The sequence below is a fragment of the Cyclopterus lumpus genome, chromosome 2 (genome assembly GCF_009769545.1).
Source record: "Cyclopterus lumpus isolate fCycLum1 chromosome 2, fCycLum1.pri, whole genome shotgun sequence".
NCBI classification, from domain to species: Eukaryota; Metazoa; Chordata; class Actinopteri; order Perciformes; family Cyclopteridae; genus Cyclopterus; species Cyclopterus lumpus.
Genome location: NC_046967.1, coordinates 11035096 through 11054003, shown reverse-complemented (window position 1 = coordinate 11054003; position 18908 = coordinate 11035096). Strand labels below are relative to the sequence as shown.

The 18908-nt window shown below is 42.1% G+C and overlaps 2 protein-coding genes and 1 long non-coding RNA gene across 4 annotated transcripts; 1 reads left to right on the top strand and 2 right to left on the bottom strand.

The window, feature by feature from the left end:
* Window positions 1-1402: 1402 nt before the first annotated feature.
* Window positions 1403-10963, bottom strand: LOC117742580 (vascular endothelial growth factor C-like). Of its 2 annotated transcripts, none has more exons than XM_034550100.1 (8): window positions 9757-10963; window positions 6135-6372; window positions 5603-5865; window positions 5335-5465; window positions 5114-5217; window positions 4633-4767; window positions 4108-4309; window positions 1403-2738 (listed from the first exon to the last, which is right to left on the bottom strand). In XM_034550100.1, exons 1-8 carry the CDS (start codon window positions 10003-10005, stop codon window positions 2627-2629), a joined length of 1434 nt encoding a protein of 477 aa, XP_034405991.1. In that variant the 5' UTR covers window positions 10006-10963; the 3' UTR covers window positions 1403-2626. The 2 variants fall into 2 exon arrangements, with proteins under 2 accessions (XP_034405991.1, XP_034406000.1); XM_034550109.1 differs by having other exon boundaries at window positions 5675-5865; window positions 9757-10961.
* Window positions 10964-12724: 1761 nt separating this feature from the next.
* On the top strand, window positions 12725-16328 carry LOC117743033. The gene is made up of 4 exons (XR_004611063.1): window positions 12725-12817; window positions 13533-13630; window positions 13749-13816; window positions 15281-16328. It is a non-coding gene; the product is annotated as an uncharacterized LOC117743033 (long non-coding RNA).
* LOC117742772 (stomatin-like protein 2, mitochondrial) lies at window positions 15193-18730 on the bottom strand. The gene is made up of 10 exons (XM_034550396.1): window positions 18565-18730; window positions 17513-17665; window positions 17288-17387; window positions 17130-17188; window positions 16713-16814; window positions 16483-16617; window positions 16117-16261; window positions 15737-15816; window positions 15513-15641; window positions 15193-15420 (listed from the first exon to the last, which is right to left on the bottom strand). Exons 1-10 carry the CDS (start codon window positions 18604-18606, stop codon window positions 15349-15351), a joined length of 1017 nt encoding a protein of 338 aa, XP_034406287.1. The 5' UTR covers window positions 18607-18730; the 3' UTR covers window positions 15193-15348.
* Between the last annotated feature and the right edge of the window lie 178 nt (window positions 18731-18908).

The window sequence follows — 18908 nt, the reverse complement described above, 5'->3', positions numbered from 1 at the left end:
TTTTTGAAAGAGTTTCAATCGCGTATTATATAAGATGGGTTGTCGAGAGCTAAGGGGTTTATATTTTGTTCTTGAAGTAATAAAAAAAATAAAACTTGAAATGGCACCTTTTTATCTGTTTTTGACTGTGAAGTGAATAATAGAATTATTACGACCCCTCTCAAGATGAATCCTCACCTCGTGTCCAACCTCGCCGACGTTTGCGATCCACCACACGAGACGACTTCAAAAAGCTAAAACCAGAGTGAGTTGCAAAGGTTGCGTGTTTAGAAAACTATTGAAAGTTTGAAAAAAAAAAAAAATGAAATGACATTTTCCTTCTTTTGAAAAGGAGCTGAAGCCCACAGCTGCGCTCGACTGGCGCCTCTCGCCGCCTGCAATTTCACGGCCTGCTTCACGGCAATCTTTTGCACAATGCGTCGCATTAATACTGTAAGTGGAGCAGCCAACGTGGATATTAACCCTGCTGAGCATTCTCTATTCTTCTGTCCGCACATCGTGTACTAAAACAGTCAGCTGAGGCCCGGGTAACTGGGATGAACTCGGCCATTCGTCACGCACACAGGGCGGCGAGGGAGGCGTTTCCCAGAGGCCACGAGGGGCCGGACGGAAAGGTGATCTCTTTGTTTCCCCATCTGAGTCAATATTGTTTATTGTGGTAGACGCAGACGGGAAGAAACCAGAGCCAAGTTCCTACAGGTGTGGTACCTTTCACGAGATTGTCATCTGAAACGTAAGCAAAGTCATCTTCTAGTTCCCAGGAAAGCTTACATGCTATATATATATAAAGGAGCAGTGACACAAAAAGTATATTGTTATATGTGTTATATTTCTGGGAAGAAAACAACGACATGTTACTTGGATTTCTACGACATTCAACCGTTTTTATAGATAAAATTGGAACAAAAAGAAAGTAACCGGCGTGATTTTAAATTTAGAGGAAAAACCTTTTATACACAAAATAGCACGTTGTTCCTCATACAAATGAAAAGTTTAATTCATGGGCAATAAAATAAACAATTGCTCAGTTCAATACATTCAGGGGGTTTGCTGCCACAGCCTCAGTTGGTCTACTATGGTGGCTGATTGTTGTCCTATATATATATATATATATATTCATTATTATCATAAGTCATTTTTAGTTTTAAATGCTAAACAATATTTCTCCAAACATGTTCAGCACGTCAACATCGTCCCATAATCGTTGGTCGTAGCCACAGTTGCCGGTTTTAAGCAAAAGTTACATAGTGTTGCTTTAAATGACAAAATAAAATAAGACATATTATTTAAAATGTATATATACAACATACAGTAGATGCTTTTTATATTTCTCACAGGTTGTCGCTGCCAGAGTACCCTAAAAAAAACAACAATATTTAACATAAAAAGGGACACAAACTTATCAGTCTGACATGGATTTTAATCAATACTTCATAACTACTTTAAATATTTAACAGCCTGAAAACAATGCATCCAACAAACACGACAATAATCTCTACACTGCAATAAATCTTCAAACCAAACTATTTTTTTTTTTAATGGCAGAGGCTAAAATGTATCTTGCAGTGCAGGCAAATGGACGATTTGAAAAACACAATTCAAATTCACAATAATAATAATAATAATAATTAAAAACCGCAGGGGGTACAAAGACATGTAAATAGTTTCATTGCCAAAACAATACAGTAAATACAGTATTTTTACAACTCCACCTGATCTACTTTTAAATACGAAAAAAAAAAGATTAAAAATATTTACAAATAATATTACCGAGAGTGTGAAAGTTAAATTAGAAGTGATTGGAGTCGGCCACGCGAGATGTTCAAAGAGCAAGTAGGAGCTGGACGATATAACAGCTGTTTGTTTAATTAAACTAATTTAAACATCTTTTAGAAGTTTAGACTTTTACGTAAGAAGACATTTTATCTGCATCTAGAGCTTCACTCCATCCCCTCTCAGGGGCTCTGAGTGGATCCACCTTTCTTCTAAAAGAGGGTCACGAGACCCCCGGCAACAAAACATTACAGGGATTTCTGCAAAATACATCCTTCAACCTCTCAAAACAGCTCATGACTCAAGCCTGCCAAAGTGCCTGAAGCTCATTTTAATCTATTAAAAAAAAAGAAGAAAAACAACAACAACAAAAAAAAGTCTGCTCTGTTATTATTTTTTATTCCACTTTCCATTTCACACGGTCGTGAGCGGCGTCTCTGCAGCATGCGGTGGTTGAATGTCTTGCTCGAACACGTCGCTGCGGGGATGAGCGCTGACTCAGCGGCTGATTGGTCCTCGCTGTCCTGCTTTTTGAGTGTGATTTGGTGTCGTGGGAGCCAGATGTATCTCCTCGTTTTGTCTTTGGCTGAGATTACTTACTTTTTTTTTACGAGTTTAACTGCATACGGATGGCGTTTTTTGTCCGAGTGTCACTGGGGAAAGAGCTCCTGCCGTTCCTTTGGGTGTCGGATGCACAGACGGCATTAACACAACTCCTCTAAGTGCTGCGGTTTTAATCCATGTGTAGGTCCACCTTCCCCTCAAGAGGCACTTCCTCTTTGATGTCCACAAAAAGCTTTCTGGGCTAAATGGCTTCACCTGCAGTCTCGCTCCTCGGCCTTCCCGCGATTGGTCAATTCCACTCAGGCCTCATGTAGTTGGGGATGCACTGGCAGACCTGGTGGCTGTAGTAAAAACCAGTCTGGCACACACGCCGGGGCTTTCTGCAAGGCAACCGGTAACAACTAGACAGAGGAGGGAAGATGGAAAGAAGGAGAAGAAAGTGATTATACAACAGGACAGAAAAAGGAGGATTTGGAAAATAATATTTTTGACGGGAAGGGTGGAGGAACAGAGAAGAAATAAAAACACTGGGGAGCTTATGCTCTCTTGGCATGGATGCTATCAATTATCCAGATCTTCACATTCCCTTTTAGATGAAAACCTTGATCCAGGGTGCATCAAACGATTCTGTGCGTGAGAAAAAGAGGGAGTAACTACTCAAAGAGACGGGAATAATATGGCCAACAATTCTGGGAAGTCTCATCTTCTAAATCACAGTAGGTGTATCGTCTTCTCGTGGACCACCTCCTGTGACCAGATGTTGAATCAAACCTTTAAGAAAATATATATAAATAGACAAAAACAACGAATACTAACTAAGAAACCATTAAAACTGTGTGGATACTCAATTGTTTTAATGTAATCCGTTTGCACCATTGAAACCTCTGAAGTGTCCACGCTCGTAAGGACTTGTGATGTGTAAACCGGTTGCTAGGAAACCGGTTGCTAGGAAACGTGAAAGGTCACTTGCGCTCACGCGTGTGTGTGCGTGCGTGTGTGTGTGTGTGTGTGTGTGTGTGTGTGTGTGTTCGTTGTCTGTGAGCTTCCCACATTAATCCGGATGAGAAATCCCTCACATCTCATATCTCATGTCTGCATTAATGTGTTTTTTTAATGCACCCCCCACCCACCCCCACCCCCAGAGGGGTCAGAGGGAGGTCGAGGCTTTTGCGTGCCGGCTGTGGGAACGGCGGCACGCATGCGATACACGCACACGCAGCCGAGGGGTCGAGGGTTTCTTTTTTTTTTTTTTTGTGGGTCCACCGCGTGTCCATAAAAGGTCACATGGAGACATGTGAGCTCTAGAAAACGAGGGAAGAAAGTTGTTCTTTTGCGAGTTTGGAATGTCTGACATGTCCATTGAGGGTTCGCTTGCTTTCTCCCAGGGCGAAGACCCAGGCTAAACTAGGCCTAATACAGGAGGCAGAACCAGTTTGCCCAGTAGAACCACTGGTTCAGGTAACTGGTGGTGAACTGCATTTCCATTTGGAAGTGAAAGGCATCATCTAAACATGCAAATATCAACCGTGCCAATACAGTTATGTTATTATCGCTAGTTCCTTCCAGTTAACGCGATGAAAGTGTTCATATTATTGTCAAAAGCAGAACAGCTGGAAGTTTTCTGGAACTGCACGTTTAAAATATCAGATCGTGGATTGTTTTGTATTTGATGCAACTGTGGAATTAGGAAAAGAGTAACCGACGACCTGTGAATGCAAACAACGATTAATATATAAGATAAAGATCTTTAGAGACCCGGAGTGCTCCTACCTGCAGGACTTTGGGTTAAACCTCTTGCCCTGCCGCAGACACGAGTGCTGGCTCTCTCTGCACTGACACAGGCAGGTGTCGGGGTTCAGGGGCTGGTTCCCGGGACACTCTGCGGCACAGACGCAGCCGCACAGCTCGTCGTCCCACCGCTGGCCGGTGGGGCACCACTTCCCCTCGCCTTGACCTTCGCACTGGCATTCACCTGAGAGAAGATTGGGAGAGAGTTTCGTCTGGTCGTGAAAATACAAACTATCAGATTGCGCCGCCCCGTTTGTTGTCGGTGCCGCCAAATATCTGGCGGTCAGGTCCTGACTTGTTTGTCGATGGTTGCGCGGAGCCCTCCTTTCCCAAAGCTCGACCGCTTTTGGCAACCCTATTCAAGCGTGAGCGTCTGTTGTGTGACTCTCCCTCGTGTTTGTTTGTTCTTTCTTCAGATCCTCTAGAAGATCCCATGGCATTCAATTCTCTTTCACACAGCGGTGTAATGTAAATCAAATATGTTCAGTAAGTGAAAACCCTCCTTACAGGTGGTGTGGTCCAGTTTCCATCCCGGATCGCAGCTGTCCTCGGTGAGTCCGTTCCGACAAACGCACTCGCAGGTGGACTCGTGCAGAACCCGGTTGGGCCCACAGAGAGCCAGCAGACCTGAGTCCAGCGCGTCTGGAAGCCACGTGGAGAGAAGGTCAAAAGGTATCTCAGTCTATCTGCAGCCACATCGTGCACAGATGGCAATCAACGGATTATAATCGTTCACTCTCTTATTAAAGAAATGAAAGCACATTTCTTTAATAAGATAACAAGTTGGGTTGGCTGTTTGTGCAAAACTCTGCAGCACTGAGCACTGAGTCCACTTCCATCAGCCCAGACATTTTTAGCTTTAGCTGGAACTGTATTCAGGGTTTCTCGGAAAACACACAAGAATGTGGGAAAAGTTTAATTGATCTTAAATCCCCGTAGAGTTCGTTCCGACCCAGAATCCCGACCAACATGACTCACGCACACTTACCCATCTCTCGCTCAGAGTAGTTTATGGCGTCTGTGGAGACGCACACACAGTTCACTGGATCCCATAATGACCCAGAAGCACAGGGAAGGTCGGGCGGGGAACACCTGCGCAGACACACACTTGTATTAAAAAAACAACAAAAAAACGACGGAAACGTGACAGATTACTCCGAAATGTGTGTAAACACACACGAGCACACGTCACTCCTCGCTCTCGCTCACAGGTGATCTGTCGCGGCTCGTCTTATGATGGAGTGGAGCGGCCGCTTGGAGAGGCATTCGCACGAGGTGTGGTTGACGAAGGTCACCATGACGACAGAGCGATCCATCCTGGGCGGGGAAAGTTCCATCAACTGGGAGGAGGAAAGAAAGATGGGTGTGTGTGGGAGAACAAAAATACTGGTTGTGAGTGTTATGAAGTGTTTCGGCTGACGTGCAGAGGGTTGATGTCATTATTTGCAAGATTGCGCAACTGTGCGTGACTCTTCACTTGATGTCCAGTTGCAGCCAAAGGGCGTCCCACTGCCGCCGGGCGGGTTGTGATGCAGACGAGCTCGCTCACCGTCTTGTTGACCAGCGCGTGGCTCGTGTTGGTGCAGTATAAGGCCTCGTTGTTGCAGCAGCCGCCGCACCGATGCAGCGCCACGCAGCGAGGGAGGAAGAACTGACTGGTGGATTCTGGGTATTCTTTGGCGACCTCCACGCACACCTCTCTGGGCTGGCACGAGGTCCGCTGGATCTCCTCCAAGATGACTGAAAAACACATGCGATTCAGTAACTGATACAAGAGAGCTTTGAGGGTATCTGGCATTAGAGGTTTCGGGAAACATCGACCAACAATTCACTTGGCTTCAATTTATTGCATTTATTGTCTTCTCTCCAGTGCAAACAAATCTGGAATCCCCCAAACTGCCCTGATTGGAGTTTTTGGAAGTTCTCTGGTAATAAGTAGTCATTCTCTCGAAGTGACGTCAATGAAATTTACAGTATTGCATGTTTTGGGAATAATCTTGAGCGTTTACCTCCCAGAGGCCCGTTCACTTTGAAGAGAGCCTCCTCCCTCGGCTGACCCCACAGATCCTCGTCGTCAGCGCGCCCTAGAGGGCTCGCCGAGGAGAAAGACGGGGCGGAGGAGGCGTGCCAGGGTTTCTTCCTCAGGCACTGCTGAAGCAAACTGTACTCGGGGTAGAGAAGCTGCAGCAGCTGATCCACGGTCGTCACCGAGTCCAAACTGGGCTGGTCATCCGACAGTACCGGAGCCTGGAGGACGGGGTGGGGGGAGAGAATCGTGCAGACAAGTGGGACTTAAATGACAATATTTAGTGCTTCACGTGTTGAGGGCATTAGGTTAAACATGTCCTGTTTTCAGTTGTTAAATACAAAACTCTTTGTGTGTTGAAATGTTCCATGATCTGTGTTTATTTTGGAGGAAAACTATTAGATGCCGTAGAATTTACAGTGCAAGCGTCGCCGCTTTGAGCTGGATGAGCAACGAATGCCTCACACGGCTTCCAATGTGTTGTAACATGTTGCTGTTGGCTACTGTTAGTTATTATGGGTATGTGTGTCTTCTCCTTACCCCCCCCCCCCCCCCACACACACACACACACACACACACACACACACCCACACACCACACACATTGTTGCATTTGATCACACGAGGAAGCTGCAAAGTGCGTTTTCTTCACGTCTTAGTTGTGCTGTTCTTGCGGTTCCCTTTCAAAGCTTTCAGACCTCCACGAACTTAAAACGGAGTCACCTGAGGCAACGCGATGAATTATTTGCCCTGCTGCTGCAGTGCCCTTGAGCAAGACGCTGTGATCTGACCCAGTTCACGCAACAGGGCTGAATTTGATCAATCTTTTTCTTTTGGTAATCTTCCTAAAAGGTTTAAAACATTAAGAAAGTGAAGTTCATAAGCAGGTACAGGTGTGCGTCACAGTAAACACACAGGGCACTGAACTATGAGTCGACACGTGAATATTAGAAGATATGTTGAATGTGTATGTACATCCAGACTGTATGGACCCAGTAGTAGAAGAGAAACGCGGCTCTCTTTTCTGTGCATGTGGCCAGACATTACACAGTGCCCTCTATGACAAGTCTCCTATGTCGGAGCTTCTAAAGGAGTCCTTAAATGCAGCATTAGGCCTGCTTATGTGCAACAAACAGACTGGAGATTGTCAGCTCAGCCAACAACAACATTATTATTATTATGATGATTGTACAGAGAGGGCTTTATGTCCAGATCCTAGTCTATGGAGGAAAATCTCCGTTTACAGTAGCTCCATAAACATTTCCCACTGCGAGTCATCCACATAATGATTTTTTTTTCTGCCGTCGTGATAGATGACTCCCCTCCGTAGAGACACGGCGGATGAAAGATCACTTGTGTAACGGACTGGCTGCCGGATCATCTGTGGGGACTGGATGTCAGCTGGGAGTCAGCCACTTGAGTATCACATATGAATTCTTCCTCGTGGTTGTTTAGTTTCCCAGGCTGAGAAGCAGCCAACGGGGTACAGCTGGCATCACCCAAACAGAAACCAGATCTCCTTTCGTTATCAGTCTCTCCATTTATCTGTTTCTCTCCCTGTCTACACCCCCCTCCCTTTCTGCTTCTTTCCAGCCATCTCATACGTCTCAACGTGACCATATAGAATACAAGACTGCTGATAGCATGGCATGCAGACATCTGCAGGCTGATGGAGATGCATTTACTCTTATAGTGAAGTAGAGGCTACAAATTGACCTATTTACGCGCATGGGGGGCCAAATGTTGGCATTTTACCACGGAAGGTTGCATAACTGTTAATAGTTTAGAGGCACGATCTCTAATAATATTGATGGATAGTCGGGAGGGTGGATTCTTCTCTCTTTCTTTTAACATTTTTCCCAGATTTCTCTCTCTCTCTCTCCCTCTCCCTCCTTTGTGTTAAGTGATTGCATGACATGAGGTCATTGCTGTGGGACTATGAGGTCATGATCTCATAGTCCCACTGGGGTCCAGCAGTAGAGACTCACACACATGCACACACCCATGCATTTGTCACTCCTCCTTCTTCTTCTTCTTCTTCTTTTTCTTCTTCCAGTACAAACATGTTATGTCTGAACACACAAGTTTACTTCTGTTAAACAATTGATAACTAGCTAGTCTGCCAAAATATGCGATTGGGATTCATTCATTCAATTCCAAGACGAATGTGATACTTAAGATCTCTTTCAGTGAGTTTGAACAAGTGTTTCAACATGAAGAGTGTGATGACACTGCGTGACACACTTGGATTTTTCCATAGAAAGTGAGTAAATCGTTTCCTGGTTTATTTTACTGTAAAGGAGATGTGATCATGGTAACGACGTCACAGAAACAAGCTGTGACTCTACAGGAAACATGCTTCATGATTTCATGTGAGGAAAAAGAAGTGATTTTGTAAACTGGGTCTAAAAATTAGACTCCTTTTAATTGCTTTAAAAGGCAGAATCTGTAGTTGTTGGCTCTCTAGAACCAGTGTTTGGTTTGTCCCTTCTGGGCTACTGTAGAAACATGGCAGCAGGCTGCGTGTGGAGATACTGAAGGTACAGAAAGTACCAATTCTTTAGGAGATTATTCCATTTCTGCCAATAGATCGCCCTTAATGTTACACACTGTTCCTATAATGTTTCGATTGAGTTTATTTTAATACTAACAATATACATTATTAGAACGTATATTGAAGAGAAAACCAATGTAAAGCGTCTTAGAGGTGATTAACGCATTACAATAAGGTGACCTTATCTCAGCGGTCCTGTCTGTCTGAAGAAGGGATGGGCGGATCAATACTTCGACCTTTTCGGAAACAATAACTCCTGCAGCCGGTGCTCGCTCTCTTCTAAGCATCATCGTGCTGCACTCTTTGTGGACATGTCCCAGGCTTTTTTTAATAATGTCAATCATAATAATGAGCTACTTTACATTGTTTTTGATGATTCTTCTTAAACCTGCTTCAAATCTTCCCGGTTTGGGCTGTTTCACTGAAAAAGTCAATTTTTATGCCGACGATACCATGTTGTGTCATCGGGAGGGTTCATCTGAAAACCTCCGCTCTGCTTTTATTAACTCAGTGTGTGCAGGGGTTGAATACAACCAAGCACATTTACTCAAGTAGTGTACTTGGACAATAAATACAAGTATTAAAATGTTTTCAAAAGAGCATTGATATCCCTGAGATAGCCTCTATGAAAACTCTTTGCTCAAAACAAAAGAATCCTTGTACTGGAACAAAATAGACAAAACATCATACAATTCTCTCTACACTGGATTCAAGAGATATTGTGTGTCCACCAATAACAAACAGGATGGACAGAATTATCTCTTTGTGATGCTTTACACACACGTATGTCAGGTCTCTTGAATAAACAGAGCTTATTAACTAACATCGTTGTTCCAATAAATATAGATATTCTGTCATTCGGTGCTCCTAAATCTCCCTTAAGTGTTAATATGGAGATCTAGTGAAGGACATTGTGTGTGAATCAAATGACCTTTCCTTTTACTTGCCTACTTACCTGTATGTAATCAATGGCAGACACACATTCACAAGCTGTAGAAGTTAGTGAAACTCCTCAATAGTTGGGTTTAAAATGAATAAATGCAATGTCTCACCTCGGTGCCCATGTCTGCAGTCTGGTAATAGTCCGAATAGTCTTGTCCCGAGCACAAATTGATGATATTAAGCATCCATAGGAGCAAAGCTGGTATCCACATAGTGAGGAGATGGAGAGGAGAGGAGATATCAGGGCAGAGGAGGAGGAAGTTAGTGAGGTAAAAGAAAGTGAGGGAGGAGAGGAGAGGAGGAAGAGGAGGAGCAGGGTATCGCAGACTCGGCAGGTATCTCTTTGCTCCTCTCTTCATTCGATCCCGGGACGAAGTTGCTCTTCCGGCGCAGGTTGTTTGAAGTTGGGAAAACGGCTGAATAAAACATGATGAGGAAACCGTCCCCTCTGCTCGGGCGTCAAACACAGCTTATTCTTCTTTCACTCCAGAGGAGGTCTTCCCTCGGGCTGCGTCTCCATGCTCGCTGCGGTCGGTTATGACGTCAGGTGTCCGTTTGCCCTTTATCTCTGGATGTCTTTCTTGACCTTCAACTGGAAAAGATTTCCCCTTTTTTCAGTCCTTTTTTTTTGTGTCTGTCTCTCCCCTTTTTTCTTTCCAGCCTTGGTTGTCTCCGTCAGTCTCTTCTCCTTCGCCCTTCACACTTGCCTTCTTTATCTGTATTTTCTCTTCACACAACAGCTGTGCTCTTCCCCTCCCTCTCTCTCCGATTATCCCTGCCTCTTTATCTGTCTCCTGTTTCTTCCTCGTGAACCTCCGGGGCAAAGCTCTGTCTGCCTCTCTCAGGACTTTTTTTTTTCCTCCTTCTTCTTTCTAAATCTGTCACAACTTTTTCTGTCCGGCTGCCTGATCCTTTGAAAAGCATCAAAGAAAAACTTCAAAATGAAGTAATACAAAAAAAAAAAGAAAGAAAAAGAAGTAGTAGCAGGAGGCTTAAAAAAAAGAAGAAAGAAGGCAGTGTGAATGTGAGTCCTGCTCACAGATGTCCTACTGGAGTGAATGAGGGAAAAAAATACAAGAATAGAGGGATTGTGTCTTGTGGGCGGAGTGAAGGATTTGAAGCAGATGATTCTGCGTTATAGCTGATTATACTGGCACACTTCTTCTTATTCCCCCAGACATTGCAGGCTAGTGTCTGCAGAAGCAGGCAGCGCCTTGTCACAGACACACTTCCTCTTAACACATGCCACCATCCTCCCTTTTATGTGATTTTGATTCACCGGAGAGACTATTTTTGCTCTCTTGAACTCTTCAAAAAAACCACAAAAAAAAAAAAGATGTCTGACTGTCAGTTATGAAAATCAGACGAACCTCACGTGTTCCTTATCGCTCCTTCCTTTCCTCACTGATTCGTTATCTGGGCGTCTTTGTCCTTCCATCTTTGTAATCCCTGGTAATGGGAACAGCTGCCGGTAAGACTTAAAAAAGTGTGTGTTTAGCAGCAGCCAGCCAGCGGTGATGCATGTGTGTGTGAGTTGCTTAACTGCAGCACTAAGTGCCTTTTTATGAGCTGCTAATACCTTTGATGTCTCTCTCTCACTCTGCTGTTTCTGCCTCATGTCAGCTGTCGGCGAGTCCTGCTGGTTTCTCTATTTACCTATTTCAAGGTCCTCTGGCCCTCTGCGTGAGAGACAGACGGACATAAAACCACAAATTTGGTATATCGCACACCTGCAGCTCCAAACACCTTCTCGGCCTCTTCTCCTTCACACGTCATCAAGCTCCATCGTTGTCTTCCTTCCTCCATCCCCCCCCCCCCCCCCCCCCCCCCCACCCTCGCCTCTTCTCTTGTTCTCTTTCTCCCCTTCTGGTTTTGTCGTTCAAGGTCCTAAAAAAAGGGCAAACTTTGCATACCTCCTTCACTGCACTGCCCCAAGGCTGTGGGCATGTGTGTGTGTGTCTGTGGGTCATGGAGGATGAGGAGGAGAAGGGGAGGGCAAGGAGAGGTGAGCAGCAGCAGGAGCTTTGTCTAAGTTGCGATGTCTTCTTTTGTTTCCCCTCTCTCAGACAACTGTAAAATATAAATTATGTGGAAGACGGGAGGACACAGGAGGCCGACAGTCGGCGAGGAGGGAGAAAGAGGTGTGTCTGGGAAACTCTCGATTGAGAAAACATCCGATTTTTGGGCCAGTCACCGCCAGCCTTTTTTCAAGGATAAGAGACGCACACCCCCCTCCCCCGCACACACACACACGGCGGCAAGTGTCTGCTTGCAGCACGCTTTATGTGTTGAAATCTGAGCAACCAAAATCCACATTCCAGTCATTGCTTTCTCCATTTCATCATGTGAGCTGGGAGCAAAGAATTTGAGATGATAGAGAGAGAGAGAGAGAGGTTTATCAGCTTGGATTGATCCTGTTACGTCGAAGTCTGTGGCACCAAGAGGCCTAGTCTGATGGTTATGTATGGTACATACAACTGAACCCCTGGTCAAAGGTCAAGTGAGAGTAATACAAAAATAATAGAAAAGAAACTTTGCCAACCTTCTCATAATCAAACTGAAATTCGCGCGTCTCACAGTCAAACTATTTGAGGTTCATGCCTCAACAAATTATTATAAAAGCTCCGATCAGATTTTACACAGGATAACAAAAGAATGGAAAGGTATGTGTTAAATCATCATATCCTATGAAAGGGAAACTACGCAGTTGCACTTATCCTGACGAGGTTACTGTGCATTTATGACAACTATGGACCTTTGTAAAAATCCACTTGGACGCACTGTAAAATGTAATTGGCGACCTTTCTTAAAAAAAAATAGTGAGCTTAACTCATTTCTGCTTACTTTGTTGAGCATACTTTAGTTTTGTTTTGTATGTCCTTATGTAAAGCGTCTTTGTGTGTTTTGAAAAGCGCTATATAAATTATTATTATTATTATTATTATTTTACCTAAAGAAACTTGGTAAAGACCACTTTCTGGTGGGTCAAGTTATTAAACTTATCATCTCAAGTAAACTTTAGTTTAAAAAAAAAAACGAGTGAGGACCCGTATGCAAAGCTCGGCCGCGCTCGACTCTAATACGCATGCGCAGTTGAGCTCTGACGACGTTCTTTGTGAGGCGGAACGACGCAAGCGGGAAGAAAGCGCCATTGTGTGAAGTTATTTTAAGGTAAGTTTCAGCTTCATAATGAAACGTTACCGTTCATCTGTTTAACAAACTTCGTCGTCTCTTCGCCATATTCTTCATATGTTAATTATTGGTTGGACGTTAACTTTACGGCTTCTATTTCGAAAGCTAACGTTAGCTAGCGGTTAAGCTAGCTAGCGTTTAAGCTAGCTGGACCGTCAAGTCCACCGCGTGTAACCCCTCTAGAAGAGCTTCAGTGTAAATATAACCACAACTTGCGCAAACTTAGCGTGCTTATTAGCGGGTGCAATGATAATTATGTCAATCTTTCAGGGCCACGCTTGAATTTTTTTTATTGTCAGTGTACACGGTGCAGGAACATGGGAGTCACGGAAGGGACCTCGTTGGGAAACGAGTCAAAATTCTAAAAGGAGTTTATCCGTTTACCAATTTAAAAGTAACGTACTTAACATATAACGTCACGTTAAGCATTTTTTAAATGGCAGTCAGGATGTTAGTGGGTATTAATAACCGTGGCTGTCTCACTCGTGTGCCCTGAACGCACCATTACGCAATGTTACTGTCATTGAATGAAGATGAAATGTTAGGTTAAGTTGAACGAGGAGTAATTCAACAACAACCGGGTGACCTATCAGCCACAGCGAGTGGCACCGTGTCCCAACAGCAAGCGGTACTCCACGTTTGTTATTGTGTAGGTCTAATATGACTAAATCTTGAATTATCATCTTTTCTTTAGATTCTGGCTGAGTGATGTTGCTTATCTCCTCCTCGCTTCCTGGAGATGTTCAAGGAGGGTGTCAACCAGAAACGTAATGAATATCTGCAACACCCGGGGTAAGTTTCTCAAGCAAAGTAATTGTTCTTTATGTGGTTACTAAAGTAGTGCTATTGCATTCAGAGCTGTCAATTGATTGTCCTTTAACACTTACGAATTGTGTGTGTTTGAGTACAGATGTGACTGGAGAGTGAACAGCAGTCATCCTTGGAGATGAGAACGCACACTTCTTCAAGACAGGCTTTGTAAGTAGACTTTACTCAACATCATTTTCTCTCTCTCTCTGTATGTCTCTGTGTATATGTATATGTATATATATGTGTATATGTATATACATGTATGTATATACATATATGTGTATATATGTATATTTGTATACATGTATATGTGTATACATATATGTGTGTATATACATATATGTATATGTGTATATGTATATACGTATATGTGTATACATATATGTGTGTATATACGTATATGTGTATACATATATGTGTGTATATACGTATATGTGTATACATGTATATGTATATATGTGTATATACATATATGTATATACATACATATGTGTATATGTATATACATATATGTGTATACATGTATATGTATATATGTGTATATACATATATGTATATACATACATATGTGTATATGTATATACATATATGTGTATATACATATGTGTATATGTATATACATATATGTGTGTATACATATATGTATATACATATATGTGTATATACATATGTGTATATGTATATACATATATGTGTGTATACATATATGTGTGTATACATATATGTGTGTATATATATATATACACACATATGTATATACACATATGTGTGTATACATATATGTGTGTATACATATATGTGTGTATACATATATGTGTGTATACATATATGTGTGTATACATATATGTGTGTATATATATATGTGTGTATATATATATGTGTGTATATATATATGTGTGTATATATATATACACATATGTATATATACACATATGTATATGTGTATATATACATATATGTGTATATATACATATATACACATATGTGTATATATACATATATGTGTATATATACATATATGTGTATATATACACATATGTGTATATATACATATATGTGTATATATACACATATGTGTATATATACATATATGTGTATATGTGTATATATACATATATACACATATATGTGTATATATACATATATGTGTATATATATGTGTATATATACATATATACACATATATGTGTATATGTATGTGTATATATATGTGTATATATACACATATATATACACATATGTGTATATGTGTATATATACACATATATGTATATATACACATATATGTATATATACACATATATGTATATATACACATATATATATATACACATGTGTGTATATATGTATATATACACATATATGTATATATACACATATGTGTATATATATATATATACACATATGTGTATATATATATATATATACACATATGTATATATACACATGTATGTGTGTATATATACATATATATGTGTATATATTAAAAAAATAATCACAACTGTATTTATAAAAGGAAATCATTTTATAACATCAAAAGCAACTTCTTTCAAAAATATATTTGATTTACTACATAATTGCACATCCATTGAAAGGAAATGCAGCACACAAGTGATGTTTCTCTTTCCCCAGCGTTCCCTCTGTCAACGACATCCTGTGCGCCGAAGATAGAGCACATCAAAACAGCGGGTTGAGGCTCTTCACTCCTTCTCCAGCTTCACGCTCTCAACCTTTGGCCTCGGTTGAGCCAGCCTGCTGTAAATGCTCATGGCCTGAGGGGAGCAGAATGCAATAGTTAAGCTTGATTGTGATAATGATATATACCTTTTCCTTTCTTATATTCTTAAGGGTAAAACCAATATACCTGTGTGACCATTCCACTGACGTCACCGGTGTTGGAGGGCAGAAGCACAGTGTTGGACTCTTTGGCGAGGTTGGAGAAGGCGGAGACGTACTGTTCGGCAACACTCAGGGAGGCCGCCGCACTTCCGTTCTGTCGGGGACACAAGCGACATCGTGGTTACTGTAAAATACTGTGAATAACTAATCCTTTAATAAAAAAAAGAGGCGATAATATCCACTTCATACCTGTTCAGCCAGAGCATCCGACAGCAAACGAATGGCCTTGGATTTGGCTTCTGCTTTGGCTAACACAGCTTGGGCCTCACCTTAAAACAACACAGCGTGTAAAGGAGCAGTACATTGTGGGCTTTAAACCTCCCATTTCATCATTGACTCGCTTCTCCCCAAATGTGGTCGCAGGTTTGTTTAAAGTCTGAATGGGGAAATCCTTGTGTAGTCTTGTAACACAGTCTGCAGGCACGCAATTAAATGCTTTGTGGATTTAGGATAATGACGGTCTTACAACAACAAGACCTTCAATTACATTTGTGATCACATGATTCATGCATGTTAGCGAGTCGATGAATAATCCCAGTCTTTTTGAGCGAGAAGTAAAATGCACCAACCGGCTGCTTTGTTTATCTGCTCGGCCTTCTCTCCCTCCGAGGCGAGGATTTGGGATTGTTTGCGACCCTCTGCGATGTTGATGTCTGCTTCTCGCGTCCCTTCGGACTCCAGCACTGTGGCTCTCTTCTTGCGCTCGGCCTCCACCTACGCAGCAAAACAGAATTACAAAAAAATAAAATCACCTGTCGGTTTGCATAACCATCAGAAACACTCAAGTTGTCTTTGACTGTCTCACTTTTATACACACACACACACAATACTACTTACCTAAAAACAAGATGGTACAACAGAATATTCCTAATTGCAGTACCCCTGAATCATAGGGATGAAAGCCAAAGGTTGGTTGTCATGGTTATGCGTCTCACCTGCATCTGCATTGAGTCTTTAACGCGAGGAGGAACTTGGATATCTTTGATTTCATAACGCAGGCAGCGGATTCCCCAATCGTCGGACGCCTGGTTGATGGAGTGGACCATGTTGGAGTTAAGAGACTCCCTTTCCTTGAAGACCAGAGGCAGCAGGTTCAAGGACCGCACATGCATCATTATTTTTGCTGCAGTGTAATACACACACGGCCAGTGCAGATGTTTCTTACCCTGAATACTTTATCCAGCGTGAGTTTGCCCAGTTCTGAACGCATTGTGGTTTGAGCGAGTTGAGTCACAGCATATTCTGGATCCTCGACGCCATAACTGGCCTGCAGAGACACAGAACTCATTAGTCTTGTGTATAATCCAGCTTTCTGGCGCCCCCTGCTGGTGAAAGACAGCTCCTGGATTACTACAAACCAGTGTTCTGTCACTTCAGCCCCAAACTGCCTAAATTTAAATAAATGTTTTAGGCATCATATTTTTCTGGTATTCTGCCATTTGATGGGTAAAATATGAGTTATTTCTAATAACACCTCAGGTCAGGCACATTTGATGTGATCCAACATAATCAACCAGGTACTGATGACAGAATAACATGCTCGTACTTTTGAGTATTTCTTCGCTTCTTCTTTGCAACATACCTTAAAAGGATCTAAGATTCTCAAAAAAAGGACTCCGTCAATTTGCAGAGTCACGTTATCTGCGTAAAGACAGAGAGACATCAGTTAATTCAGTCATGACGATGGTTAAATAGACAAATAATAACCACAACTGTTTGTTGACGTTGAAAAAAACATACCTTGGGACACAGCCGACTGCTCTGGAATGTCAATAACAATCTCTTTCAGGCTTTGCACATAACGAACTTGGTCGAGTATGGGAATGAGGAAGTTCAGTCCCTGGAAGAAAAGGACAAAAGATTGGGATAAATTATGTTAGTACTCTTAATTTACACCAAATATGTTGATGATGTAGCCACAAAAAGAGAAAGTAGCCTCCTATTAAAAAAAAACAACGTAATTACCGGCTCCAAGATGCGGTGAAATCGACCCATCCTCTGGACCACCCAGGCCTCCTGCTGCGGCACAAACAGCACCACAGTGTTCATGGGTAAGCGGGAGGCCCATCGTTGTTGGACTGGAGTCGGCCACAGTCTGGGTACCGTCCGCTGGGAGTTCTGCAGCGACAGGAGACACACAGTGATGTACAAATCAGTTCAATTTGACTGCAAAAGCACAAATTCAAAAACAGACCTAAAGCAAGCTGTTGCGTTATTTAATAATATATTTAATCTGGGGTTGCTGATCATCAAGAAAATTCCAGAGGGTTGCAATATTAATGCACCCAGTTGATTGTTAGAGATGGATAGGGTGGAATTTCTGGTTAATAAGATAGATCTATACAATTTTGACCGTTGTTTTATGAATGCTAGTATTGTAAAAAAGGTATTTTTACATATCGGTGATGGTTGCAAGAGTTTTAAAGTTATGTGTGACATGATTTTTTATTTTTTTTCCCTGAGTGAATCTTTGGCTTGTTGATGTTGTAGAAAATATTCTTTTAATTGAAATAATAACTTCTGGGTTAATTTCTGTGTCCCCCCCCCCCCCCCCCCGAAGTGTTCGTGCAGGCTGTGGGGGAACACTTCCGGTTAATGACGTCACCCCGTCATTTACGAAAATGCGTAACTCCCAAATGCCGCAGCTGAAATGTATTTATTTTATTGATTATAAAAAAGGACTGAAATAGCACTAGTGATGCAGTAGCGTTACAGATATATTTTTTAAAAAAGAAAAAGAAAAAAATATATATTTAGGATAAATGAGTCTTATAATAAGTAATTATTATAAGACCAATAAGTAATATCTGTACACAGTGACGCTTTGTATTTCACGTCAAAACTACCGTAAGCAACACACTGTCTCGCGCAGGTAACGTCGTCTGTGTGTTTATTAATATAAATACACATAACAGGAAGCTCAAATATCAACATGTTAGCGTCAAAGTTAGCATGCAGCTAGTGAGCTAACCTGCACAAAGAGACCGTTAAAGAGTCCAATAAAACAGCGTCTTTACCTTAAAGACGGCGCCGCCGGCCTGACACAGTGTCCGTAACATGCTTTAAATAAAAGCAGGTCAATGATATACAAGGTTACAGGAATGTTAAGGCGTTAAAACCAGGACTGTCTCCATCAACGGCGTGAGCACTCAAATGTCAGTGCGACATCGCCCCCTAGTGGCTCGGGTGTCCTCATGCAGCTGAGCGTAGCTGACAACACCTGTAACAACTCAAGTGTGATTCTGGTTGTAAAGCCAAGGCCATTGGTAGGGACACTGCATGTTTTAACATAATAATAATTCATTTAAAACAGGTAGGCAATGTTTACACTGTCAGCCATGATAATACAACACAGAATCAA